We start from the raw sequence: 13,956 nt of genomic DNA, 5'->3' as shown, positions 1-13,956 counted from the left end.
AGCCTAAAACCACTGAGCACATTGGTGAGACCTCTGGAATGAGTACCTGAATGATTTAAAGTGGGGGCTGATGGCTTAATGATATCCACGAATAAAAAGTTGAAAAATTAATTGCAAGTTATTGAGAAACACTGACTAAAAAGAATTATAAAAACTAATGAAAATATCAGGGCACTGAGCTGTACTATTTGGATAATTGAAGAGATTTTTCAAAGGTAATTTTTACTACACAATCGTATCCTTGCCTGTTTCCTTTTAATGTAATCTTATGTAAGGTAGGGTGCCACTATAATATCTACATTTTAAAGAATATATACTTGTCTTCGTGTGTATTTCTATACCTACATATGTACCTTCACATGTTAATACATGGGAAAACTTAATAGTGATTACCTGTGAGGAGAGGACTTAAATTTGAAGGGACTTGGATTAAGGTGAATTTTTACTCTTTACTCTTTTTATAGAGAGAAAGTTTGATTTTTTTTTATGTTCATTTTTATTTTTGTTCTTAAAATTGTTTTTTAAATGAAAAAGTAATAGAAATCACTAAGGTGAAATTTCTTCAGAAATATGAACACCAAGGCCTATATGAAATCTAAGTTTTATACTTATTTAACATGTGCTTATTATGTAGATAACATGTTTCAGAAAACATTTTCACAAGCATAATAGCTTTTCCTCATCTTGCCGCACATAAATCTTGTGTTTGTATAGCACTTTAGGTTTCTTCAAAGTCTTTTAACATATATTACTCACAACCGTGATCTGGTAGTTCCTCAACCCAAAACATTTTCCCTTGCCCTCTGTTGCTGCCATCACCTACTCATGTCCACTCATTTTGTCCATCAAGTTACCTTTCTCATTTGTCCACTTGGTAGTGTGTTGCTGCCAAACTACATCTTAAGCCTGTTTGCAGCTCTCTTTCAGGGACTGTAGCCTTTCTTCAGTTTTGTTTTTGTTTTGATTTTTTTTCTTTCCAGTTTCCTGAATTTCTGTATGCCCTAACTAGCAATGTTGTGATATATTTGCCGGAATCTTAAGTTACATATTTTTAGTTATTCCTCTCTGAATTTTATGTGATATATGATCAGCTTTAAGTTGATGAATGGTGCAGATTTACATATGTCCTTGCTGAAAATGAGCCAAGACAAGAATGTTATGCTGAATATTGTTTTAGATATCTGTTGTAAGTTTCATTAACTGATTTTACAGATCTTTTTGCTTCTAAAGGTCTTCTCTAGCTAATTTTGTTTGGGGAATGTTTTTTAGTCTTTGATAAATTTGACGATGTTTAAAATGATGATTTTGGAACAGTATGCTAAAGACATTATAACTGCATATTCTAGGGCTCAGCTGTTCTCTTAGAATGTGTGATTTATAGTCACATTTTTAATTTAAAATATTTTACTGGACCTTCTATTTTAACCAAATATAACACTTACTTTGGTAGACCTTCAATGAACTCTTTGATGCTCACAAAACAGAAAGTGATATTTTTGCTATAGTCTCCAAAGCTGAAGAATTTGATCAAATCAAGGTAAGATTACTTGAAGCTTAAATCAAATACATATAACACATATGTGTTGATTCATTTATAAAAGTTCATAATTAATTGTTATTCCTGATACAATATAAGCTGTATGACACTTCACATTTTGAGTACCAGCAATGTTCTTCCATTTATCAACAATGTCCACTATCCTAGATTTTGATAGTATGTCATACCTGACCTCATTCTTTGCTCTCTACTGCAAATCAAACATAATTTAAATAGGTTTTGCAGTAATGAAACTATCAGAGAATATAGTATGTAGATTTTGGTTTATTTGCAATATAAGGTTCGCTGAAGAAAATATAAAAGACATCCATGATTCAAACTTAGATATGAATACTTCTGTACCCATATTATAATTTAATCTTATTAACAGTGAAAACTTTAATACTTTGAATCATAGTACTTCACAGCTTTAAGCTATGAATGCCTTATACCATATAAAAATATATGACTGTAATGGATGCGTTTGAAGATAATTCAAGTTTGCCCTAATCCATTTGGGCAGAGGTTTTACTCTGGTCAAATAAAAAATGAAATCTCATCAGTTGAAGGATGATGAGGTCAGAAGACTTAATTTTTGTGACATATCAAATTTGTATATGTCAATGGCAATTTTAATATTGGTGAAGAATAATAAAATGTAGTCTTATCAGCATCAAGATAGATTTTCATTGTATTTTATTAGCTACCTATGAAAAAATTGCTATTATTTTAGTATACAAAAGGAAACTTGTTATCACAGATGGAAACTTTTAGAAAACATGCAATGTGGTTTAATTTCAATATAAAAAATTTAAATAAATCAGCCCAAATAATCCTATAAAAACATTGATTCTTCCAGGTCAGAGAAGAGGAAATAGAGGAGTTAGATGCCTTATTAAACAACTTTTGTGAACTCTCAGCTCCTGGAGGTGTAGAGAACAGTTATGGGAAAATAAACATCCTACTACAAACTTATATCAGCCGAGGGGAGATGGACAGTTTCTCCCTTATATCAGATTCTGCATACGTTGCACAGGTAAGTATATTACTCCCTTCCTGTTTTCTCTTCCTTGGTTACTTTTAGAGATTCAAGGAATTAATTCGTGATATACTATGAATGTATTGCATTGTGACATGCTGTCAAATTACCATTTTATCTTAGAACTGGTTCTGTTTAATTTGTACATCTTTTATGTCATCTATGCTATTAGATCAGGAACAGAGGTGGGATTTGGTGGTTTGTTTGGCTTTTTTTGATGTTGCTATTATTTACATTTTAGAGTTTAAAAATATCAATATCTGATTTTTTTCTGTTTTAAATGATAAAGTTCACTTCTTTTACTTAGGAAGGGCAATAGTACAAGAATATTTCAAGTGAAAAGAAAAGATTGTGGAACCTTTGTAGCATTCCCCAGATGTTAGAAATATAAACAATTGTTTTTAACCATTAAACAAGGCTTAATAAATATACTCCATGCCATATATTAAGTATGATATATCTTTTATTTAAAAAGTAATCTTTCTTTCCTACTGTCGATACTTACAAATTGAGTACTGAAGGAAAATTAATCTGTAAATTACAGCTCATTAAATGTTTAAGTTTTTAAAATTACCATAGTATAAAATGTTGTAATATTTGTTTTTAATATTCAACCCCTCATATGATATAAAGTAGATTTTATTTTCAGTATTTACCTTTCAAATGAGAGGTTTCCCTTCTAGGCATACTTTTTTTAAAGATATTTTTTAATTTATCAAGAATACTTTTAAAATTATTTTTATTGAGTAATGCCTCCTCTAGGTTAAGGAGAAATAAAAGGTTAATCTTACTTTAAATATAGAAAATATTCCACCCACTATGTATTTTGTGTTTGTAATTTTGCTCAAAGACTTAATATAGAAAGAGTATGTTTGTGTTAAATGAATTATTATTAACAGCTATGAATATCCCAGAGTGCTTTGAAATAACTGTAAACATGAAATATTTACAAACATAAACCAAGATATATTGGTAAACAGTTTGAATGAATGCAGTAATTTAATCAAAGTAACCAAGAAACCAGGTGATGATTTCATATATAAAGTAAATGTGGATGTGGTAAAAACATATTTTTTTATTTTAATTTTGGAATACATATGTTTGTGCCATAGAAAAATACATATATTCTCAAAAACCTAAAGGCTCTATAAGGAACCAGTTTTTAAAGTCTTTTGTTTTATCTGCTTTTCTGAAAAATAATATAATATTGTCATTTTATTTTATCTAATGATTTTATATTGCAATAGTTAATGATTTAACTAAAAGGTAAAGCTTTACTGGGTTCTGGATGAACAATCTGGCCACATTTCTGCTTGATTCAAGATTATGAAGATATCAGAGACTGATTTACGAATTGCTTTACAATATAAAACTTACGGTTTCTTCATGATTGGTACCCAGAAAGTCAGTCTCAAAAGACTGAGATATATCTCTAAGAATCCCTTTAAAAAAATATATTATGGGTTTATCATTCTTGAATATGTTAGATAAATTACTGTTGATTTTTGGTGGGGGGGGTTGGTTTTGTTTTGTTTTTGTGTGTGTTTTTTTTTTAGTTTAAGCCATCAGTAGTTCCACAAGCACTCTCTCAGCTCTGTAAAATGGTACTTCCTTGTATATTTCTGAAACTTTATTCCCTCAGCCCTTAAGATAAATCCTTAGCTCAGATATTCTATGATCTTATAAAGGGGCCTATATTTATCTTCTGCATTTAGAGATTTTGATCATTATTCCCATGCAATTTATATCATTTCAGATTAAAATGTCCTGTTGGTATCTGCTCACATGGGATTTCTCTTTCCATTTCTTTTAGCTTTTAGGGAACAACTATAGGTTCTGAAATATAAAAACATACTTTCAAACAGTTGAGAAAATTAGCCTGGCAATTTTTTTAGAAGAACAACTGAGCATGCTGTAGGAAGACCTATTTGATAGCTATAAAATCAAAATATTCATTTTACTTATCATTTTCTGGGCCTAATAAGAGATATCCTGTCAATTTTTAATGGGTGTTACAGCTATCCTCATACTTCTAAATACCATTTGTTCTTAAATTTCTAATACTGAAACAAAGTAGTCGAATTTATCAAAAGATGAATAACACTTCTTATATAAAATATAAAACCAAAGTCCTTAATTCTTATGATCATTTTTCACCTCATAATTTCAAGCTGGATCATCTGTTTGCTATTTAAAATCTTACTCTTTTTCATCTCTTTTTATGATTTTGATCAGATTTAACATTCTTCATTTTCAAATACAGATATCATTAGATATTGTAAGGTTTCTCTAGACTCATGATTTTAATCTTCCATAAAACACTCTTCAAAGTTAATGATAGAGGGAAGGAAGAAAAACAAACTACAGAGATGTGAAAAAAGGCTTCAATCATTGTAACTTTCTGTATGTCTACTAATGAAGTTATCTTCAGATCACTGAATTTAGAATTTTGGAGTTAAGTTTGGCATTGTTTAGATCTGGCTTTCAATAGATACTCTGACACCAACTCTCCTGGTCAAATTATTAACCTCACCAAACTTTAGTATCTTCATGTATAAAATCATAGTACCAAGACCAGTCAAATGCAGTTGTCATAAAAATTAAATGAGATAATATATGCAAAGGGGTAAGCATACTGCTTGGTTTATACAGGAGCCATTAATATGGGTTAGTTGCACTCATCAGTATTTCTTTGTTGCTCTTCTCTCACTAATTGTTCTCTCTGACGGGATCCCAAAGTCTTCCTTATTTCTCTAAATAGCTTTATAAACTTAATCATTCCACTATATACCCAAGGGCATCCTTGGCTGTCTCTTAGATTCTAAAATGGCCTCAGCACCCTCCCAAATACTTTGTATTTTTTTTTGTCTCTTCCTACTTCATTCCTGTTTAGGGGGTGTGAGGTGGAGCTTCCTAAGGACTGGGAAATAAAGCTACTCTTGGAGAGTTAAACAGGATAACATCCACATATAAAGGATATGATTATTCTTGTGTAGAAGTAATAAAGATAATTAGGGTTATATGAGCATAGATGTTGGCCACAATTAAAGGATGCAGCTAGACATACTTTTGAAACTGAGTCTGAATAATAAATTTATTGACAAATTTAAAATTACATTGGACCTAACCACCAAACCCCCTTCTCATTCTTCAGAACGCAGCTAGAATTGTCCGTGCTCTTTTTGAAATTGCTCTGAGGAAACGCTGGCCTACCATGACCTATAGGCTCCTGAATCTAAGTAAAGTCATCGACAAGAGGCTCTGGGGTTGGGCTAGCCCTTTGAGACAATTTTCATTCTTACCACCACATGTTCTAACAAGATTAGAAGAAAAAAATCTTACTGTGGATAAGCTGAAAGACATGAGGAAAGATGAAATAGGTAAGAAGGAAGCAAAAATGTTTTAATGTACTGTTTCATGCAGTTAAAATATTTCACTTGACGTAAAAAAAAAAAGTATTGTGAATTTCCACATTACTAAAGATAAACTTTTACCATTTTTATCAAATTTCTTTTACATTGATCTAAACTCAGGCAAAAGTCTCTCTAAATTTTATTAAGTTACTCAATAGAATTAGCAGTTAAAATGGAGTTTAGATTGTCACACCCTTGAGTATTTTACAGATAGAATCTTAGCTACAAATGATGAGAATTGGTCAGTGAGGCTTATTCTCAATTTATTTCTTTGGTTCATTTAATTTCATAGTCTTTTGTTATGTATATCAGCAGTATTACAGCAAAAAAGTATGTCAGCATTAAACCCTACATTTCTTCAGTTTCTAAATGAGCTTCATCATTACACATGTATAGATCTTTAAACACAGTTGGTATTGGTGTGTAAATAGCATTTGGTCTTCTATGTTTTTCACATAATATTGAAAAATTACCACTATATACATTGCCATGTACCTTAACATTCTGTTGGACAAACATTGATTAGGTAATATTTCAGATTCTGAATAGAATAGACATTACACATGAAGGGAGTCAGGCTGAGGAGAAATAGGGGGACCTGGCAAAAGGTCCGTAGATGTGTAGAGAGGCTGAGATAGTTACTTCCCTTGTATAATAAGAAGAATACTTCTCAGATGGAATGGAAAAGGGGAGGTATCAATAAAAATAGAGAGAAATTGAGAATACAAACTAGGAAGTTGAGATTACTCACCTTGGGTAACATAAATATTTTATTAAAATAAGGAAAATCACTTTAGATTTTCAAACTTTGGTGAACATAAAACATTTTGATTTACTTGTAAATATGCTTTAAAAAATTATATTATGAAGCACCAAGACATACAAGAAATATTGATACTATAAGATAGAATCTATATCCGCTTAGTCGCTTGGCCTGAAGTAGGAAAATGTTTAAAGTTAGTCACATCTGTTTGTGACCCTCACCCCCACCCTGGTGCCTTCATTTGTATCTGTATTTCAGAATCTGATCATTTACAAAAATATGTATAAGTGGTTAATTTTGTGCTGGACTGGCCATATTTTATATGTTTATCTTTGTTTTCTGGAAATGGTATGGATAGGTTAGTTATGTTTGATTAGTAAAGCATTTTCCATCATGGTTATAGAGTTCTGCAATAGGCCTTGAATAAATTAATGACTGTTTTCACAAAATACTGAATATTTCTATAATGAGTCTTAAACTGGCTAGGAGAAAAGTGGAACTGTTTATAGTAGTTTAAACACTATCAAGTCTCAGTAATTTTAAGAACCCTATTAATAGCTGAAAAAACCTTGATACTGGTTTACAGAGCTATGAATTGCTAATTCAAGTTAACTATTACAAAATATTCAAACATGCCAGGTCAAGAATGTCAGCTATTCTACATAGCAAATCATAAAACAAGCAATAAAAGTACCTTCTCTGAAATCCCATTTACAAGTCAGATTATATTGCTTTTTTTCTGTCTGGACACATTTCTTCTAAGTGACATTTTCCCTGCAGGTCACATTCTGCATCATGTGAATATTGGGCTCAAGGTCAAACAATGTGTTCATCAGATTCCTTCTGTTACAATGGAAGCGTCCATTCAGCCCATCACACGGACTGTCCTCCGAGTGACGCTCAGCGTCTGTCCTGATTTCACTTGGAATGATCAGGTAGAAATGGAAAACACCTAAATCTACATTAAGGAAAAATGTCTGTACTGCAGGTTCAACTTCACCTCCTTACGTCTGTCCTCAAGGCATATAGAAAAACCTTTAAAAAGAATATATCGAAGAATCATTTAAAACATTGTATCAATAGTATTATTTACTCTCATCCTCAAGATAAGCATGTGGTATAATATATTAATAATATGTCAACCAGTGAGACCCCTTCAGAACATTTTAGGAAACCTAAAATTTCACATTGTATAATGGTTTAGTGGATTCAGCTCCATAGGGACTTTGCTTAATTCTATCTTCTTTCATTTTTCTCTATGTGATCTTCATTTTTTCCGGCTCTTCTTACTCTGTCATTTTAACCTACTCAAAATTCAAGATTCTTCATGCTAAAAGGGCCCTTTTAAAATCCTGAGGTTTCTCAAACTATCATTCTCTTCTTTACCATTAGACTTGTAGAAAGAGTAATCTGCATTTTCCTCCTGGTCACCTGTTTCCTGCTGAGACTACTTGTTCAGTGATCACCAAAGACTGACTGATTGCCATAATAAATGGCTTTTCCTTAGTTATTTTCTTTACTTCTCTGAACATTCAGTCCTATACATTGTCCTTGAAAATGTCCTTCTTTGGCTCCCATCACTTTTCTGTTTCTGTTTTTACCCCTACTTCTGTTCTTTCTTCCAGACCTTAGCTGTTACTATATACTCTGGATCCTCTTCTTATTCAGTCAGTAATTCTTAAGGTCTGTCTTTGCACCAGTTACTGAGCAAAGAGTACAGTAGAAAAGAGATTGTACATACAGGCAAGTACGTGTCAGTCCTTTCATTCAAGAAGCCAGTGGGGGAAGACAAGTAAATCAGTGAATGTAGTATAGCAATGCTTACTTTACATGGTAATTGTGAGGTTCTAGTTAAGTGTAAGTAAATATCTTCTGCATTGCCTGACATTAGTACATCTTTAAAGTGAATGCATTTTATTCTGCGATGTTACGCAACCATAGTCCTAACCCAAATCTACCATTGGTCTTAAAGTGTCCTTAAAGTGTCCTAACCACTCATTCCTTCAGTTTCCTCATCTGTAAACATGTATAATAATAATAATTATCTTTCTCATAGAATTTCTGTGAGGACAAGATGATATAAAATTTTATTTAATATTTTTATAAATATAGAATTTTACATAAAGTATAACATTACAAGTAGCCATAAACTCATTTCAAGTTTTTATATTTTCAAATGCATAAAAGTTTTATGTTTTTTCACCCTGTTTTCTTGTATCAAGATCCATAATAGGAATTCCCTGGCGGTACAGTGGTTAGGGCTCTGCACTTCCACTGTTTGGGTGCCCAGGTTTAACCCCTGGTCGGGGAACTAAGATCCCACAAGCCACCCAGTGCAGCCAAAAATAAAATAAAATAAAAAGGATCCATAATAAATCTCCCACAATTTGGTTTAATTCATTGTTAGAATGGAGTACTTAATTGTTCATAGTTGCTTCTATCAGTTAGAATTCTGTTGGCTGCAAGAATAGCAAATATGACTTGTCTCAAACTGACTTACGCAGAAGAAGATATACCATCTTACATAATATGATAGATAGGTCCACAGGTAGAAGATGATTGAGTCTTCTGTTTAATGATACTCTTCCGGACCCAGGATCTTTCCATCTTTTTGCTCTGCTGATATTGTTGGCTACTTCCCAAATGTTTTCATGCTTCCTTGTTCACATTTAACAGAGAGAGGGAAAAATACCCCACCTGCAGCAGCCCAGAGCATAGGCCAGAACACCTTTTCTTGAGCCTAACTGGGCCTGTATTGGGCACATGCCTACCCCTCACCACAACCTGTTGTAAGGGGGATACCCTAAGCTGATTAGTGTATGCTAACCAAAATTATCCTGGGAGGTGGGGTTACCTTCTGAATTATATGAGAGAAGTGTGAGTACTAAACAAGACGAGGCTTTGTTAGGAATAAAAAAAGAAAGAGCAATGAGTATACTAAATACAGTATATCTATGCAATGGAATATTATTTGTTAATAAGAAGGAATGAAGGACTGATGCATGCTATGACATGCACGAAAACATTATGGTAAGTGAAGGAAGCCAGTCGCAAAATCATTTCATATATATGATTCCATTTATATGAAGTGTTCCAAATAGGCAAATCTATAGAGAAAGAAAGTAGGTTGTGGTTGTCCAGGGCTGGAGGTTGGGAGGATGGGGGGAAGATAGGTAGGGTACAAGGTTTCTTTGGGGGATGATAAAAATGTCCTAAAATTAGATTATGAAGATGGTCACAAAAGTTTGTAAATGTATTAAAACTATTGAACTGTATACTTTAAATGAGTAAACTTTGTTATATAAGTTACATATCAATAAATCTGTTAAAAAGAGAGAGAGGAATGGGTGCTGGGAATACAAACAACAGCATCCCTTACTTGAGTTACAGTATATAGTATTAGGATACTATTTTTCTTTTAGGTCCATGGGACAGTAGAACCCTGGTGGATTTGGGTAGAAGATCCTACAAATGATCATATTTATCATTCAGAATATTTCCTAGTTCTAAAAAAACAGGTAAATATGTATATATGGCTCTATCCTTATTATGTTGCTGTCATTAGGAAGAAAATGTAAACTAAATAATTTCTATTTTTACATATTTCTCTATAATTTCATAGTGCTATTAAAGCTTTATGTATTATTTTTTATGTTTCTGTTTGGTTTTAAAGAAAATAGTAATCAAATGTTATAGTATTCATATATTCAAAGTGATTTTCATTTGAGAAATTTAATTATTATCTTTCTAATGGTTTAAGGCATGTCTTCAAGAGGGGTGGGTGGGATAAATAATATTTTTAAAAATTAAATAAGTAAAAAATAATAACTTTAGGTGTTATATAAGCACAGTACTAAAGAATATTGAATCACATTGTATAAAAGATGGTTTTTTTAATTCTCTATAAATTTCAAGAGAAAGACTCAGTTTGATGAAAGCTGTCTTTAACTGTGATGCTTCATTCCTAATTTCTCTTTTTATCAAAGAGAAAGCAAGCTAGCTTTAAGCTTGAGTGGACACCCATAGAATTATATAGCAATATTTTATTTTCATTGCATTTGTGTTCATGATTATCTTCTATTTATGTCAAATGTTCTGTTATTCCACTTATGGTAGTCAAAGAATTTAAAGAAAACTATTAAGTAAATAATTTGGTAAAAATTAATGAAGTAAAGTACTTGAATGAATGAATTTTGGAAAATTCTGATGAGTCAAATTGATAACCTGTTAATACATGATGATATGCATATGTAAATAATATAAACTGAGTGTATAATAATACAGTCAATACACAATAATATAAACTGAGTGTTTTTCCTTCTGTAATATCACGTATCCTCAGAAGGGAACCACCTACAAGTTTCTGAAGTATCTGAATATCTCAGCTATTTAGAAATCCAAGATATTTTTTTTGTCTTTAGTACATACTGCTATAGATACAATTGTTTTTACAAGAGACTAATAAAGCCTTTATGCTACTAGAATAGCCATATTCATTTTAGACTTTATTTCACATTAGGTCATTAGTAAAGAAGCTCAACTGCTGGTGTTTACAATCCCTATTTTTGAGCCTTTGCCTTCTCAATATTACATCCGAGCAGTGTCTGATCGATGGTTAGGAGCTGAGGCTGTATGTATTATTAACTTTCAACATCTGATTCTACCAGAGAGACATCCGCCCCATACAGGTAACATATGGAATAGTATAACTTGAATCACTGATTTTTCCAAAATTTTTGTTTTAGCTCATGTTGAAAAGTGTCTATGCTTTAAAGTTGCCTGAATCTGAATAAAAATCCAACTTATTTCTCAATACAGCTTGAAAAGAGACTTTTCAAAATCAGATCAAATGGCAGGCCTTAATTTTTTTCTTATTTGAGATCCAAAAACATTAAGACTAGTTCAATTTTTATAATTTAACAAGCATGAGACTCACTGTTTCTGTATTACTATGCCTTGATCTCTATTTTTACATTATAATTTCTCCACATCTCCTTCCTTTTTCATTGCAAGTGTTGTCATTTTATCTGTGCTCTCTGTGAAACTTTTGAGATATCCTTTTTTCCTTGCATTTATTACTGTTAAACTTACTTTTAGTATGTTAATTTAATTAAAGTGAACTGTAAGGTTTTTTCCTCCATATAGTGTGCTTCTACACCAAAAAGTGCTAATACTAAGGAGTCAGGTTACAGTATTACTACAGAATGGATTCACGTATACTTCGAATCAGTTTGTGTCTTACAAACAACATATACTCTTTATGTTGGTTCTTTTCTTCTGCACTAACATTATAAAAGGGTATGCGATGATCTGCAGTATCATGTAACAGTGTTTTTCATTGTTTTCAGTGTTTGATAGTTGACAAAAATCCATTGTAAATTTTTTTCTTTTTCTTTATTTTTTTGGTACGCAGGTCTCTCACTGCTGTGGCCTCTCCCATTGTGGAGCACAGACTCCGGGCGTGCAGGCTCAGCAGCCATGGCTCATGGGCCCAGCCGCTCCGTGGCATGTGGGGTCCTCCGGGGTTGGGGAACGAACCCGTGTCCCCTGCATCGGCAGGCGGACTCTCAACCACTGCGCCACCAAGGAAGCCCAATTTTAAATTTTTATAACATGATGGAGTGCCTTTCTATTTTGACTTGTTAAAGAAGCAAATTTTCATGAATAAATATTTATAATGATACTTTTAAGTGGCCTATAAAATATTCTATTTCAAAAATATCGTGACATTAATCTATTAACTAATTAGTATATTAAGTTTATTTCTTCTCATTGAGAATTCATAATGGATGAGTAAAGATTTCAAGAGACCCTTAATTTATAGCAAAATGAAAGTCAATTTCTCTTTTCCATATAAGTCTTACGAAGACAAACTCTTTGTTTTTTAAAAATAAAAATAGTAGTTTTTACTGCTTTCAGTGAACACATTATTTGACATCTTTTTTTTTTTTTTTTCGGTACGTGGGCCTCTCACTGCTGTGGCCTCTCCCGTTGCGGAGCACAGGCTCCGGACGCGCCGGCCCAGCGGCCACAGCTCACGGGCCCTGCCGCTCCGCGGCATGTGGGATCCTCCCGGACCGGGGCACGAACCCGTGTCCCCTGCATCAGCAGGCAGACTCTCAACCACTGCACCACCAGGGAAGCCCTATTTGACATCTTTTGAGAAAGTAAAGTAGGCATTAATGTGTCTTTAATCTTTGTCATTTTTGTACTTTGTTCATTATCTTAGCATATCTTAAAGAGAGATACTTTAAAATACAGCTTAATACCACTTTGATATCTTGACAGAGCAAAACTAAAAAATTGTCAACCTAGAAAAATAATATGATTGCAGTATCTACTAATCTACTCATTGAAGAGGACCTTTCTGGTTTTCTTTTGTCAAATATGCTTTGTGATATCTGGAACCTCAAAATAAAATACATAAAAATGTTTGGTGCTTTCATTTAAAACGTATGCTACCAACACCACTACTGGGTCTCTCTGGCTGAAGTACCTGATTTTAACATGTGTTAACGTTATATTTTCATGCTCATTTAATCACTTCTTTGTTGAGTGGCGAAGCACGTCACCTTATTTATATAATTGGCTGATTTTCTGACTACATTTTTAAAAGAAATAAATGTACCACCATGACATACCAGTTGATATTTAAAATGCATGATGTGGGACTTCCCTGGTGGCGCAGTGGTTGAAAATCCGCCTGCCAATGCAGGAGACACGGGTTCGAGCCCTGGTCCGGGAAGATCCCACATGCCGCGTAGCAACTAAGCCCATGCACCACAACTACTGAGCCTGCACTCTAGAGCCTGCGAACTGCAACTACTGAGCCCACGTGCCACAACTGCTGAAGCCTGCGTGCCTAGAGCCCGTGCTCCACAACAGGGGAAGCCACTGCAGTGAGAAGCCCGCGCACCACAACGAAGAGTAGCCCCTGCTTGCCGCAACTAGAGAAAGCCCACGCACAGCAATGAAAACCCAATGCAGCCATAAATAAATAAATTAATTAAATTTTTAAAGAATGCATGATGTAACCTCAGTGATGGCTAGTTCTGTTTGGCTCCAAGTATACATATAGGCATCTCACTGAGCTCAAATCAGTCAGGAAAATATCTTCATCTTTCACAGAAGTAAAGCATCTTAATTTAGCATCATCAATAAATGCCAAAATATTTATTTTTTTAGTCTTTATTAAGAATATGTC

The 13,956-nt window shown here is 33.2% G+C and overlaps 1 protein-coding gene across 1 annotated transcript in view; it reads left to right on the top strand.

Annotated features, from left to right (window-relative positions):
* Nucleotides 1-13,956, top strand: part of ASCC3 (activating signal cointegrator 1 complex subunit 3) — a gene marked incomplete at both ends in the record, with an annotated part of 318,402 nt that overhangs the window by 185,125 nt on the left and 119,321 nt on the right. The window contains 6 exons of the mRNA XM_079716820.1: nucleotides 1,451-1,537; nucleotides 2,397-2,573; nucleotides 5,731-5,956; nucleotides 7,533-7,687; nucleotides 10,175-10,270; nucleotides 11,272-11,440. Of these exons, the coding sequence (XP_079572946.1) occupies nucleotides 1,451-1,537; nucleotides 2,397-2,573; nucleotides 5,731-5,956; nucleotides 7,533-7,687; nucleotides 10,175-10,270; nucleotides 11,272-11,440 (910 nt within the window). The remainder of the gene's footprint in view (nucleotides 1-1,450; nucleotides 1,538-2,396; nucleotides 2,574-5,730; nucleotides 5,957-7,532; nucleotides 7,688-10,174; nucleotides 10,271-11,271; nucleotides 11,441-13,956) is intronic.

This window comes from Hyperoodon ampullatus (genome assembly GCF_949752795.1).
Source record: "Hyperoodon ampullatus genome assembly, chromosome: 12".
NCBI classification, from domain to species: domain Eukaryota; kingdom Metazoa; phylum Chordata; class Mammalia; order Artiodactyla; family Ziphiidae; genus Hyperoodon; species Hyperoodon ampullatus.
The sequence above is the reverse complement of the archived record's forward strand: the minus strand, read 5'-3'. Positions and strand labels throughout refer to the sequence as shown.